Source organism: Plutella xylostella, chromosome 23, assembly GCF_932276165.1.
Source record: "Plutella xylostella chromosome 23, ilPluXylo3.1, whole genome shotgun sequence".
Classification (NCBI taxonomy): domain Eukaryota; kingdom Metazoa; phylum Arthropoda; class Insecta; order Lepidoptera; family Plutellidae; genus Plutella; species Plutella xylostella.
The window spans coordinates 642,764-658,094 of NC_064003.1; the positions used below are offsets into that span (position 1 = coordinate 642,764).

At 40.3% G+C, this 15,331-nt stretch overlaps 1 protein-coding gene across 1 annotated transcript; it reads right to left on the minus strand.

The window, feature by feature from the left end:
- Positions 1–644: 644 nt before the first annotated feature.
- On the minus strand, positions 645–15,199 carry LOC105380959 (circadian clock-controlled protein daywake-like). The gene is made up of 5 exons (XM_038113605.2): positions 15,066–15,199; positions 13,883–14,120; positions 3,668–3,798; positions 3,136–3,285; positions 645–1,006 (listed from the first exon to the last, which is right to left on the minus strand). Exons 1-5 carry the CDS (start codon positions 15,127–15,129, stop codon positions 855–857), a joined length of 735 nt encoding a protein of 244 aa, XP_037969533.1. The 5' UTR covers positions 15,130–15,199; the 3' UTR covers positions 645–854.
- Between the last annotated feature and the right edge of the window lie 132 nt (positions 15,200–15,331).

Genomic DNA, 15,331 nt, shown 5'->3' on the forward strand with positions numbered 1-15,331 from the left:
ATGTTGCATCTTTTCATGTGCCGCTTCTGAACATCTTTATATCGGAGGAGTTGTCCGCCAGGTTTCCGCTTACCCTCCTCTAGTTCAGAATAAAAGATGCGCTTCGCCACTCTCTCCTCCGCCATACGCGATACGTGACCGCACCACCGAAGTTGTCGACGCATTAAATAGGCCTCAATGCCACCAACATTGGCGATTGTGCTGCCAAACCTCCTATACTCCTCCGAGACGTGGTGTTTGTATCGCAACCACATACGCACTTTAGATCGTTTCCACCTCAAATGCCTACAATCCATCATAAAGATCCGATGGTCTGACCGAGTGCGTAACACCGAAGTTCTGCGACGGGCCAAAAATCCTTAGTTATGCACTAACCCACTATGGCGACATTGGCACTTTTTGCCTCAGATTTTGATTGATTGGTGACAAACACTAGTGCTAGACTAGGGAAAGGTTTGACCTGCCATATAAGCAATAAATTGATAACTGCCTAGAACCCAAAAAAAATTAACAAAGAGTTATGAGTACGTAACACGATAAGGTTCCTTTCGTGTACCTAACAGTAAAATAATAGATTAAGTACTGAATAATCATGTTAACAAACTGGATAATTAATGGTTTCATGAAACATTTAAACACACAAAAAATATACAAACTTACGCATTTATTCCAAACTTATCACATAACATCACAAATATCTCTCTCCAGAAGGGCTAGCAGAAGCTTGCATTTAAGACGTGACAAAAGTTCTCCGTCACTCGCTCTTGAGGCTGCGCGGTGTGAGTAAGCGCGATGCAAAACTGATGTCACATTTTAATTGCGCCCCATGCCAGCCCTTCAGAAAGGCTTCTAAATTATTCCGGCATGAGTTCGTCATACGACACCTGGCTGAGTAGCACCTGGATGTTCTCGACCACGGCGTCTACTAGTGACTTGGAGATGGAGGGGCCCACCTCCGACACTATCTCACGCCACATCTCGTTCAGCAGTCGGTTGATTTGGTCACCTGGGGGGAAGTAAAAAGAGTGATTTATAAGTGGATATAATAATACACTCGTGAGCATACCGGAGTCAATGAAAAATTTCCAGTGACATAATGGAACGTCAATGGTAGATGAATCTCTTTCATTCCACGTGAGTGTAGTTGTTACCTAATTTACGTACACGTTTAATTACGAATTTTGCATGTTTTCTTCTGTTAATGCGTTTTTCTCAGGGATTTTTAGGGAAAAATTGTTACTTATAATTGTAATGATTCAGATAGATTACAGCTTTGAAAAGTACCTAATATTTAGCTGGCGCTGCAAAAATATAACTACCTACGTACATATTTATGACCTAGCTGATTGTGTGTACAAATAAAAAAAGTTTTGTTATCGTTAAATCTATGGCCGTGTCCAAAATCAGGTCGGAATCAAGCGATTTTTCCGGATACAGTTATAACTTCCGTATCATAAATTTTCAGGCTCAATTTTTATTGTTATCATGGCGGTGAATGTACCCGTGAAGCTATGAATCATTAGCACGGGCTTTTCCCAATACGTCTACTTATACTATGTTATGTATAAATTAAAAAAAAGTGTATTGGTGTAAATGTATGTATCGGTGTTAAGTACTTATAATATGATTATAGATGATTTCCACTCGTAATAATTTACACACCTGTTTAAGTGGCAGAAAAAAAGACTACGATAAGCTATAATTATATAGATAATGTAATTTTGCATTGATTAAAAAAGTAAAGATCTTTCCAAAGAAAACAAGACATTATTTAACGAAAGATTAGGAAAACACATCATTGAGGAACAACCCGGAAATATGTAGAGCTTTTTGCCAACTGAAAGCCCAGGCCGTACATCACGAGAGGCCACAAGTTTCACCTTTTCCGTTTCGCGAATCGTTACATTTTCAACTCCATACGAATATTCTGTTTGTTTCGCTAACTCTTGTTGGTGTTCGCTTTTATTTAGATTGGGTTGTTTGTCTATGGATCGGTGGTATCGATTGTTTGGTGCGTTTTGCGTATGGGAAACTCTCTTGTAATATTTTGAACTCTATATTATTGTGTAGTAAGAGTAATGTTTGAACTAAAAGTGTAGGTTTTAGTTTGGCATCCTCTCCTGACTATGTAAAATACATTTATAATGTTCATGTTTATTTAGTTAAAAGTGACGTTTTTATTCGAACGTAGTTTTTTGTCTGGCAGTATCTGGCTGGCTGAATCGGAATTAAATGAATTTCTACAACTATGATATATTTTTAGTCTCATTTCGCTAAAGTTGAGAATAGTGCCCACATATTGGGCACTCCTCTATTATCTCCCTACTACTTCAATCAGACAAATAAAACCAGTCTGTTCCGTTCCTTCTTCAGTTAATAAATACCAAAACAGGATGTGGAGCAGTGTGTTCCAAATCTAACCTAACCTAACCAACGGCAACGTTACAAATCCCTGACATTCCATATTAAAAGTCTCATAACTTTTGAACCGCTCAACCGATTTTCATGAAACATAGCTCAAAACACTTGCTGTAACATTACCTACCATCGCAAATAAACAAAACGAAAATCGGTTCAGCCGTTTCGGAGCTACGCAACTACAAACAGATACACACACACACAGACACTGATAAATAGTAAACCTTCTCTTACCAATGTTCTTATCATTGAGCAGGTTCTCCAGTCGGAAGGTGGCCTTCTCCACCTCGTACTTGATGTCGTGCTTCACGATGCGCCAGTGCACGGCGCCGCCCGGGCCCGCCACGTGCTCGTACCAGAAGCGGATGTGGAGTGTGTTGCTAACCTAACTTAACCTAACCTACGTTAAAAAGCGCCGACATTGAACACGTAGTGTGTTCCTAACCTAATCTAAGCACTGTTTAAAAGCGCTGACATTCAACACGGAGTGTCTTTTTACCCTAACCTAACCAACGTCATAAACCCAAACACTAAAACTCGCATAACTTTTATTCTGCTGAACCGATCTTCATGAAACTTAACTCAGAACACACAGTGTAACATTACCGACGACCCTAGTTAAACAAAATTAAAATCGGTTTAGCCGTTTGGGAGCTACGCTACCACAAACAGATACACAAACACACAGACACTGATAAATAGTAAACCTCCTCTTACCAATGTTCTTATCATTGAGCAGGTTCTCCAGTCGGAAGGTGGCCTTCTCCACCTCGTACTTGATGTCGTGCTTCACGATGCGCCAGTGCACGGCGCCGCCCGGGCCCGCCACGTGCTCGTACCAGAACCGGATGTGGAGGAGGGTGTTCTCTAGAAAATGGTAAATTTAGATAGATAGATAGATAGAATACACGGCGATACGGCTCGCGACATATCACGTGAGTACAAATGTACAGCGAAAACCTCTCATAAATTCGACAATCCACGCATATAATTATACCTAAGTAGGTAGTTATCGCCTGTAAAAATCTTTTTTTTTTGTGTCTGTGATTTTTTTGAAATGCCCACCTATAGGTTAATATTAACGTGAAGAGGCCAGTCATAAGTTTTTTAAACTGACACATTAAATCGAAAGCTGGTGAATCACAAGCTCATTCTGACAATTTTGGTCCTACGACTTTTGCTAATTCGTGAAATTTATTCATTCATTCAATCCACTCTCCCCGTAGTACAAAAATTACTCAGAACTCACTCAATCTAATAGTAGAGTCGCCGTTCGACTTGATGGGCACCACCAGTATCTTCCCGCTGAGGTCGTAGCGGCCGAGCACCTCCAGGTTCACCAGGCAGTCCGTCGTTATCACCTTTTTGTTCAGGTCAAATCTGGAAAAGAACATGAAAATACAGTTATGTTTTATTTAGTAATCAACTAGCTTAATCGCGAGCTTTGCTCTACTTCAAAAGTGTTTGCTGTGAAAAGTCTATACAAACTATGCGCTCGTGAAAGTGATGGCTGTAGCCACCATCTTTTATTTTGTAGTCAATCTTATCATACATTCACGAGCATTGAAAAAGTTCCAGTGAATATAGCAGAAATTTACTCCTAAACGGAAAAGGCGAGCTTAATGACGCCGTCTGCAATATTGAAGTACATTTTAAATTATCGAATCAGTAAATTCTACCAACTGATAATGTAAATATTGTGATCAAACTCTAAATTAAATAAACAAATGGTGTCCAAATTCATTCATAACTTTTTCATTTCACGTGAGTGTATTACAAGAATATGAATGCTAGATTTCCCACAAGTTTCACTTTGCCTTAAAATATTACCGTGGGAATTTCGGGATGAAAATTCATCATCACGACCCATTACGTCCCCACTGCTGGGGCACGGGTCTCCTTCCAATGAAGGAAGGGTTTAGGCCTAGTCCACCACGCTGGCCAAGTGCGGGTTGGTGGACCCCAACACAAGCAAGCTTGTGCTGAGAGAGTTGTCGGGTAAGTGGGCAACCCGACTGTCAGATGTTTTTCAAACCGCCCGAAGGCCTCTGACTAGGCTTAACGACTGCTGCCGAAGCAGCAACCGGGACCCACGGCTTAACGTGCCGTCCGAAGCACGAAAGCGTCCAGAAAAGCACCACTTGAAATTGGTCACACATCCAATGGCTGACCGTGTCAGTTGTTGCTTAACCTCAGCGATCAGTTACGATCACTGAGGCCCGCTCGACTACGGACGCTTCGGGATGAAAATTACTAAAATTTAATTAAAATTTGTTCAGCCGTTTTTTTAGAAAAAGAGTAACAACATGCTTACAAACTTTCACGTTAAAATACTTTTGAGTAGTATGATTTTCATGAACCAAGTATACATATAACTAGGCTTAATGTCGCAAGCTCGCGAGCTTTCCTGTACTTCAAAAGTGTTTGCTGTGAAAAGTCTAACCAAACTGTTCGCCGTTTCTAGGCGCGTGTATCGCTGAAAATTTGCTGAAAACTTGCAAGCTGTAAATTTTAATACTACTGAAAGAAAACGCCGCTAATTCATCCGGTGGTGAACAGTTTATGTACTGGGGACGGAGACTTAGTACGACATAAAGACGTGGTAAGCGCAGATAAGTTTTTCGCAAGCTAGATAGTGAAATAATCTATGTAGATTTTTGTAGCCAGACTTATCATAATAATTGCTTTTTGGTTAGAAATGTTTTTTTGTCTTTTATTTACACATTACATATTCAGAATATTTATGTTAGTTTAAAAACTACATGAATGCATGCACTTAAATGCCTAGTAGGTAGTTATTTCCATCCATTCCATCCAAAGGTTGTCTGAAAAAATCACTTTTAGAGATAAGACCACCATTTGCACCTAGTTATGTTTTTTTCAAGTTTTTACGTTTTTAATACAAACAAAGTTCAATGTATTGTATTTTATTCTACAATCTTAACAAGCTAATAAAAATACAAGCGTTTAAAAGCTAATTTCTAACCACGGCCCGGTCTTCAGATTTGCGGCAAATTGCTTCTAAATTCTGCAAAATCATTGGGGGTTTCTCACTTCATTACTCCTTTTAGCATTCATTCATAATTTATGCAGCGCTCGCCTAATTATTTTAACGCCCTTTGAGTCAGGCTCCCTTCGTCATAATATTCATAGCAATTAAAAGCCTACGGGCTAATTGTCCGTGAAAAGATGTCGTTAGGACATACAGGGTGTTTAAATACGGAACTAGAGTTATTTTTACAGTCAGCTACAGCCTTTTTTATGCCGAGACGAGATATTATGACAACAACAGCATCCACGTTTCACTTGTAAAATTAAAGCGACAGGATGGTGAAGTGGTTGTAGTAACGCTGAAGGTTTCGCTAAAGGACCCTGTTAATATAAATACAGCTTGGTTAAGTTATGTACCCAAATAAATAAGTAAATAAATCTTCTTTAGACTTGGCAGTCAAGAAGCTCAAGTATTATAAAATTCATTGTATTTTTTGTGAAGCGCCCTATAGTTTGCCACGTTTGTAGGCTGGAAAGGCTGTAATTTTAAAATGAAGGTCCCTTCATTACAATTAAACAGGAGTATGTACCTCTATCTACACTATGGACGTTTGCATGTTACGACCAATTAGAAACACGATTACAAAACTATGTCAAGATGTGTTAAGTGAAACATAGTCACCGCCTACCCCACTGGATGATAATGAGACTAATTATGTAATTAATGAGTCTGTAGGCAGATGAGGTCTTAAATTGATATCACAAACTGGCAACCACAACGTGGGACGCCCACCGGTCCGCTGGACCGATAACTGTAGACAGACAACTACATGTTGCGAGATATAGGTCATGAGCCAAGTGTTGTGGTGACATAATTATGAGATCGCTATGTCTAGATTTGTGGTGACTGCCACATCATCAGCCCCTAACAAATTAGGCACCGGGCGCAGACATGTGCCAAGGAGCGCCAAAACGCAACTTTCTGTTCTTGACCTTTCCTATCAATCCACTATTATTTATTACCACTCTTCCTGTCCAAGGACATCGATTCACCGAACCGAAAGTTTTCGTGTTCATATTCACTCAAGAATTCATTTAAGTACCCCAAAAAAGTAGTGAAATCCTAATCCTATCCTAATCCTAATCCTAACTAACTAATTAATCCGTTCAGTAGTTTTGGAGTGAAAGAGTAACAGACAGACAGACAGACAGACAGACAGAAAGACAGACAGACACAGTTACTTTCGCATTTATAATATTAGTTAGGATGAATATTACATACATACATATGCTCACGCCTGTCTCCCAGAGGGGTAGGCAGAGACTATGGATCTCCACGTGCCACGATCCTGACATACTTCTTTCGCTTCCTCCACATTCATAAGTCTCTTCATACACGCACGTCGGTTTCGGAAACTCCTAATTTGGCTCTTCTTGAGTATGTCGCCTATCTGGTCGACATACTTTCGCCTAGGACGTCCTCTACCGACATAACCATACATCTCCGCACAATAAATTTCTTTCGTCAGTCTTCTTTCATCCATCCTTTCAATGTGACCAAACCATCTCAACATTCCCTTTTAAATTTTGGTCACTACGTCTTCTTTTACTCCAACTCGATCTCTTATAATACTATTCCTTATCCTATCATTCAGTTTCAGTCAACACATACTTCTTAGAGAGCGCATCTCAACAGCATTTACCCTACTTTCATTCTTCTTCTGCCAGACCCAGCTTTCACTTCCATACATTAGCGTAGGGACCAACACTCCCCCATGAACAGCCAAACGAGCCTTTTGAGACACGTTTTGACTCCTCATGAAAGAGTGCAAGGCCCCATTTACTTTATTTCCCGCTTTCACTCTTCTTTCAATATCCCCCTCACATTTCCCATCCCTCGTAAACAGACAACCCAAATAAACAAACTCATTCACTTGCTCCACTTTTTCGTTCTCGATCGTGATCTTACATTCAGTTACCTCTTCCTCTCTTTCAAACACCATAATATGAATGAATATTATAAAGATAAAGATAAGATAGATAAAGATAAAAAGTATTTATTCGGTGTCTAGCACCACACACCAAAAAATAATAATAACATAAGTAAGTACACAAAAAATAAAACAAAAAAACGAAATTAAAATTAAAAGTGATACAAACAAACAAAAGAACATGAGGAATAATAAAAAAAAAAATAATAATAATAATATATAATTATAATGGTGTGAGTTGTCCAGCACCGAAAAGGCCCGCGCCTCAGCTTACACCGCTACAGATGAGGTGGCATCCACCCACCTGACGCGGCACTGGTTTTCAGTCGCGTCCTAGAGTGACTGTCATTTGACCTACTTTTATAAAAAAAAAATTATATATATTGTATATAGGTATACGGTTATACATAAATTTTATACTTAAATACCAATACTGGAAAATATAATAGCAATCATAAAAACATACACATAATATATAAAGCAAGCATGTATACAATAATATGGTCCTAATGCAGAATAAACTAATAAAAATACTAAATGAGGGTAAATGTGCCTTCGGCGTTTCAGCGGGCGAGCGACACCGGTCCCACCGGTCGCCTCGCTTGTTTCAGCGCTCAGAACAGCCCGTGCCGTCGGCTGAACACTACGGTGAAATAGTTTTACAAACACAATAGATACAGTGTGAGTGAAAAAGGAACACAATTAGCACCACACAAGATCTATTTTTCAATAGCAGATATTGAAAATTGAAAAAGGTAAGACAAAGGTTACACAACACATTTAACAAATAACTACCTAATTTACTTTTTATAATATAAACGAAATAACTATTTAAATTGTATTTGGGAGCGTCATTCATTAGGCCTAGGTAAAAATTTATATTTGTTTCAGGTTAACGTTTCGTCTGAACAAAAGTGTATTCCTGATGATATGTAAAGGATAGACGGTGAAGAGATAGACTAGTGGAAGATAAACGCATATACAGGCGGGCTGATCCCGTGGGATTGAGTGGGAAACTAGTACCCTCCACGTGTCGTGACGAGAATGCCAGTAAGTAAATCACACATACCTATATTGTAAATAAATGTATATAAATATTATGTAACGCACTAAAACGTAAGCAAATAATAAATACATATTATTTTTTTTTTTAAAGTCACAAGTACGCTACTGCTAAATGGCCAGGCTCACCAACACGATTTCTGTTTTAAAAGGAGCATTCGCTTTAACTTTGACCTAAATGATGCAACTGATTTCAGGTTACGCAAGCTTGGGTCTAGGCGGTTCCAACAGGAAGTAGCATTAAAGGAGAACGAGGCTTTGAATATGGCGGTCTTGTGCTGAGGAGTGAGGAGCAGGTATGAAGAGGCTCTCGTGCGGTACATATTGAAGTCACGGGACCACCTTAGTTTATCATAAAGGTATTCAGGTATGTGTCTATGTACTATGCCAAACAACAAACATGCAAAATGTAGGTACCGTCGGCTTGCTATTTTTAACAATCCACTGTTATTTATGAAGGGAGTGACGTGTGCCCGGGGGGGGATGTCGTGACAGAATCGAGCGCAAGCATTTTGTACCCGCTGTAGCAGACGTTGTGTTTTCGCATAAAGGCAAGGTCCATATACCGTATCTGCATAATTTAATTTAGACAGAACTAAACTCTCACATAGTTTTATACGCAAATCAGTATTAATGTAAGGTCTAATGCGGTACAGGACTTTTAGTCTATAAAAACAACTTGAAACTAAGCACAGGATATGTTTTTCGAAACGCAGATTGGAATCAAAGCAGATACCGAGATTTCTAGCTTCAGTAACTTGTTCTATAGATTTCCCAGCTACCTTTATATCGGGGTTCATTGCTTTAATACCCTGTACTTGTTTTCTAGAGCCTATAATAAGAAATTTAGACTTTGTTGGATTAAGCAGAAGTGAATTCCTCTTGGACCATTCTACTATCATATTTAAGTCATGATTTATTTTATTGACAACGTCCACGGTGCCATCTGGAGTACACGGCAGGTATATTTGCAAATCATCAGCATATATATGAAATTTACAATTTTTTATGCTCTCTACTACGTCAGCAGCGTAAAGTACAAACAATAGGGGTCCAAGGATAGACCCTTGAGGTACACCTCTCGTAACTGGATACGACAAGGAATTGTGGGTTTTTCCGTTACTGTTAGTTAACTTTACAATTTGCGACCTTTGATTGAGGTAGTTGTAGAACCATCTTACTGTGTCGGCATCGAACCCATAATAAGATAGCTTGGCTAGCAGACGTGGAACGCTGATGGTGTCAAACGCACGTGAGAAATCTAGCAAGGTCAGAATGGTACCCTTTCCTCTGTCTTGAGATGCGATGATATTATCAACTACGTCCAGTAAAGCGGTTGACGTACTACGAAATTTCCTGAAGCCAGATTGAACAGACGGTAGGATGCCATTATTTTCAATGTATTGTGTCATTTGATAACTAACAGTTTTTTCTAGGACTTTTGACAAACAAGCTAAGAGACTTATCGGTCTTAGTTGACCATATGTAGAAGGGCAGGTTGTTTTCGGGATAGGTTTAATGAGTGCAATTTTCCATAATTCAGGAAAAGTAAAAGTCGAGATAGAATAATTTATAATGAATGTAATGATGTCAAGAGTACGTGATAAGGTGAGAGAAATCATGTTAATAGCAATACGGTCAATGCCTTGTGCGTTGGACTTCAGATTATTAATAATCTTTTGAACGGTTTCTTTGTTTACAGTTTTTAAACGAAATATACTTTCACAAAATTTATTGGTTTCAAAATATGCCAATTCTTCAAAATTAATATTCTCCTTACAGGGCAGGTCTAAAAAATGTTTGTTAATTGCATCAGGATCGTTAAAATGAGATGGTAAATCAGTATCCTTGTGACTACGAAGTACGGTATTTTTTAGGTTTTTCCAAAGAGTTGCTGAGTTATTGCTATTTTTATTAATGAAGGTTTCGTAATAGGCGCGTTTTTCGTTGTGTAAAGCAGAGTTTACTAGCCTTTTCAAGTCTAAGTAATAATCTTTGTGAGAATCTAATTTTGTATTTTTAAACCGATTAAAAGCTTCGTTTCGCAGGAACATCATGTGTTTGATGTTGTCGGTGATCCACGGATAACCGGGATCCCGGATGCATATTTGTTTTTCCGGTGCATGTAAATCATACAGTTGAAGTATCAGTGAATTAAATAAGTTTACCATTGAGTCTATATTATCCATCCTCGTGACGCTTTCCCAATCCATATTATTTAGGTCATTATAAAAGTAATCCCATAATATGTCTTTTAATGGTCGAATAATTATAAATCTCGGCGGTGGTTTAGGTTTTTTTATATTAAGACCAACTGTTATGAAAGCATGTTTACCCAGTGCTGGAATATGATCTACAGTTAAGTTGATATAATATCAGTATCGGTGCAAACCACGTCTATTAAAGTTTGGCTGCTGGAGGTAAAATGAGTAGGTTGTTGTACCCTTTGAATTAAGTTAACAACGCTTAGAAAATCTTTAAACAAGGTAGCTTTATTATTTTGAACAAGAAGATTGATATTAAAATCTCCCATTAAAATTAACTGATCATAGCCTGAGAATGACGTAATTGAGTCGGTTAGCGCATCGAGAAATGTGTCTACCTTTACCCATTCTGGCCTATAGGCGGTACCTACAAGAAGTTTAATCGAGTTGACGGTGCAGCTGAGCCACATTTGCTCGACGGTGGGTGAGATGGGATGCGCCCGTATGCGCGTGTTGATGCCGTGCCTGACGTAGAAGCCCACGCCCCCGCCGCGGTCTCGCAGGGCGCGCGGCCGCGGCACGTGACGCAGCTTGTACCCCGGCACGACCGGGGCGCAGTCATCGCCCCCCTCCCTGAGCCAAGTCTCATTAATGGCCATTATGTCAGCTGAGTACTGTTGCATGGTAGCTATAAACTCATCCTGTCCAGTTGATAGCGATCCTGCGTTGAAAATACCTACTGAAAACAATTTAAGCTTAATCATTCATGTAAACAAAGAAATAAATAAAATATCGTGTTTATTATATATTGTCGGTTTGAAAATATTATAATAATTAATAATGTCTGGTTATTTGTACATAATACATATAAGAACAGATAAAATAGTTTAGATAGATAAATTGGGATATTAGAATATTCGGACAAAACAACCTTGCAGAACCATAATGAGTAGGTAGATACCACGTAAACGGAACACGCCCGGTGCGCGCATGGCAACAGCGTTATCAGTGCTGGACAACAAACTACTCTAAGGCCAACACTCGAATAAATAATACAATGGTAAAAAAATATAAAAGTTAACTTGTAATAGTTGTAATTTACCTTGTTACATTCAATACTCAGTTCGTTCGATTCATTCAATACTTCGTAACAAAAACAAATATTGGAATAGGCCAAGATGTTTACGCGATAACAGTTCTTAAACAAAGGTAACAAAGTTGTGTAATTTAAATGACTTATTTTCAGATTGTACGTTAACAGGTTTGAAATGTTACATAAAAGGTAGTTAAAGTTTATTAAGGCACACAATATCCAATTAACAAGCATATTTACAAATGTTACTGCGTTTAAAGGGCCAGTAGGAAAGGCTTTCAATTCATGAGGGTAAAAAGGTATGTTACAGTGTATAAGTGACACCAAACACGCGAACAATATCATCTGTTTTGCGAATCCAGTGCCGGGGACTGTCCTGACCTTGTCGAGCGTAAATGCGGCCTTTCTCGGTCCACATAAATCTCCAAGACTGCCTTCGCCCGACTTCCCGAACCTGGTGAAATAACTGGCGGTTAACTTTTGTCAGCCGTTCGTTGACGTAGAAGGGGCGCGGCGCGGAGGACTGGCCGAGGTCGGCTGAAGTGGCCCCGCGGCGGACGCGCGCGGCGGCGATCAGCTGGTCCTTGAGCGCGCGGCGCGTGAGCCGCACCACCAGCGGCCGCGGCCGGCCCGCCCCCGCGCCCGCGCCCGCCCCGCTCTCGCCCGACGGCACCTGGTGCCAACGGTTTCGGGGTCCCACACGCTCAGCGCTGACAATATCGGACTCCTGCACTTGGACTCCTAATTTGACGGCCACAGACAGAACTATATGAGTGGGGTTCTCTCCATTCTCCTCAGGGAGGTTGGTTATCTCCACATCGTTATCCAGTAGCTCCTGGTCCTTATCATTGAGGTCCTGGCGTAGCTCCGCAATAACGGCTTCGAGCCGAGAGCCCGTCCCATCCGTCACACGCTTCTCGAGGATGTCAACCCGAGAGCCAAGTTCCGTGAGCCTCTGGTCCGAGGCGATGAACGAGCTTTTCAACTCCATCACCTCGCTCCGGAACAGGCGGATCTCCTCCTTCACCTCGGTTAGCGCCTCCCTGAAGAGACGGATCTCCAGGCCCAGCTCCACCTTGAACTCCTCCGTGGTGTCGTTGGCGGTGGAGTTGAGGCGGTGGTCGGCGGCCACCGGCTCCGGCAGCTCGAGCAGCTCGGGGGCGCCGCGCCGGGGTGACGGGGTAGCGGGGGTGGAGGGGGGCGCGGAGGTGGCGGGGGGCGCGGAGGTGGCGGGGGGCGCGGGGGACGCGGGGGGCGCGGCGGCTACTGAGGGCGCAAGGCTGGCAGGGCGCACGGGGGCGCTAGGTGCAGCCTCCACTGCCTTATCCTTGCTGCAAGCCGGGCAAGTCCAAGTAACTGGTATTACGCCCTCGCCCTCCTTGATGCAGTACGGGTGGTAGGGACTGCTGCATTTGGCACATTTCGCACATTTTGCGATATCGCCCCTCGGAATATATTTCTTACACATCCCGCATTTAGTCATAGTGCGGCGATAATAAGAAATGTAGGCAGAACACAACAGCTGATGTTTATTTATCGATCGCGCAAAATAGTTAATGTCGTCAGAACTAGATGGCACTGTGTATTACTTTTATAAATAAAGTAGAATGGTCCAAGTGTTTCGCTTGTAGGGTACGCACACGATGGGGTTTACGTGAATTACCCACAATAATATCACAATGAGTACACTGTACACTTGGCTAGATTATGATTCCAGCGTAATTACTGCACTTCACTGTGAGATAACACTTTCTGTACTGAACTATACTTTGTTGATTGTATAAATATACTTTTTAAGATCAAATACTCCGTATTTTATTTTTTAATCTCACAAACGTAACGACAGCTTGTACACCGTATTCACGTCAGTGACGTCACTCTTCATAAATGCGAAAGTAACTGTGTCTGTCTGTCTTTCTGTCTGTCTGTCTGTCTGTTACTCTTTCACGCCAAAACTACTGAACGGATTTGAATGAAATTTAGTATACATATGGTCTAGACCCTGGGAAAGAACATAGGCTACTTTTTATCCCGGAATTCCACGGGAAAACTTTTAAAGGCGAAGCGAAGCTCGCGGGAACAGCTAGTAAGAAAATAAAATATGTAGATCAAAAAAGTCTCACTTCAAATCCTGCATCTGCAGTTGCGACAGGCCAGTGAAGTGGTTGTCGAGGAATCTCACTTTCAGTCCATTTTCGTTGGGCACATACACCACCATTTCGGGTACAAACAGAGGGTCTAAAGGTACTAGGCCTCGGCTCTCCTCTCCTTGGGCAAAGCGAGTGATGGACGACTGGGCCACTTGCAGTGCGCAAGCGTTGAGGTTCGGGTCATTTCTTGAGCAGGATTTCAGGTAATCCGCTGGAAAATATAGACATAGGTTTGAAAGGTATGAGTGAGACACAAAATAATGAATCGTAAATCTTATGTAAAATTATAAATTACTTATCAACTTTTTAAATGTTTATATGTACCTACTTACAATACAGGTACAAATTTTGGAAAGTTTCTCTTAGCATTTGTAGCTATGAGGGAATTACATACATCAATAATTTGAAAAAAATACGTGTAAATATACAGACAGATAAATATATTTTCAGATTAATTTGCCTATGCATGGTACATAAGAAACACAAATGGATTTAATCATTTACCTAATGACAATGCAGATAACATAACAGGAGAGAAGATCGTATTGAACTTGGATGTCTGTGAAATTCAGTGATAATGGAGTCACTTAACCCTTTCAACAAAGCTTTTACCGAAAAGGCCGTTTTATGCCTGTTCACGGTAGACGGTTATAATTAAACAGCATTCAAGGGTTAAATAAGGGTTGTCTTTGAATGAATTGAGCTTGAACATAAATGAAAATACCTTATTATGTTTTGTTCTATATTTTAAGTTTAAATGCTTTCCATAAATTTTATTATATACGGTATATACCAATGCGTATTATATTAATGTTATTTTATATAAAGTCTTACCACAATTGTTAGTTTATGGTAATTATTTAACAAGTATGTGTTAAAATCGAGCTCAGCGGGAAAACACTAAGTCCCAATATTTTTTATCACTATTAACTGAAGGTACAAAGTAATACCTAAGTGTCAAACGTATATTACATCATTATAGTATATGACCGATAACAAGTCCTAGGTCAAATGTAGTCTAGTCTTTTGAGAAAATATAGTCTTTTGTGTTGTCCTCATTATTAAATTTTTGGTGTACGAGTATTAAGTAATAAATAAAAACCCTACTACTATAATTATCTATTAACTACTCTAAAAATCCACCAAAGATACTTACGCAACGCAATGCACAAAACACACGAGACCAAACTTAGGCACAGCGCCGATTTTGCTAAGATCATTTTCAAATTTGGAATTCCTAACGTTAACCGTAAACCTAGTGAAATGGCACGTAAACCGTAAATGTCACAGCCATCCTCGTTAGGCCGCTTATATAAAACAAACCGGGGCAAATTGCATGTTACTGCCTCTTCATTAGTTAAGCACACTGAATACGCCCCTGAAGCTTGGGCACGTGAATAGACCCTCACGTGAATGAGAATG

What these genes read in the sequence shown, in the direction of transcription:
- LOC105380959 (XM_038113605.2), bottom strand. Translation starts at nt 15,129, where the DNA reads ATGATCTTAGCAAAATCGGCGCTGTGCCTAAGTTTGGTCTCGTGTGTT. An exon ending in TGTTTTGTGCATTGCGTTGC is followed by an intron (nt 14,121 to 15,065) that starts GTAAGTATCTTT and finishes TATATTTTCCAG; the next exon opens with CGGATTACCTGAAATCCTGC. An exon ending in GCTCAATGATAAGAACATTG is followed by an intron (nt 1,007 to 3,135) that starts GTAAGAGGAGGT and finishes ACTTCCCCCCAG; the next exon opens with GTGACCAAATCAACCGACTG.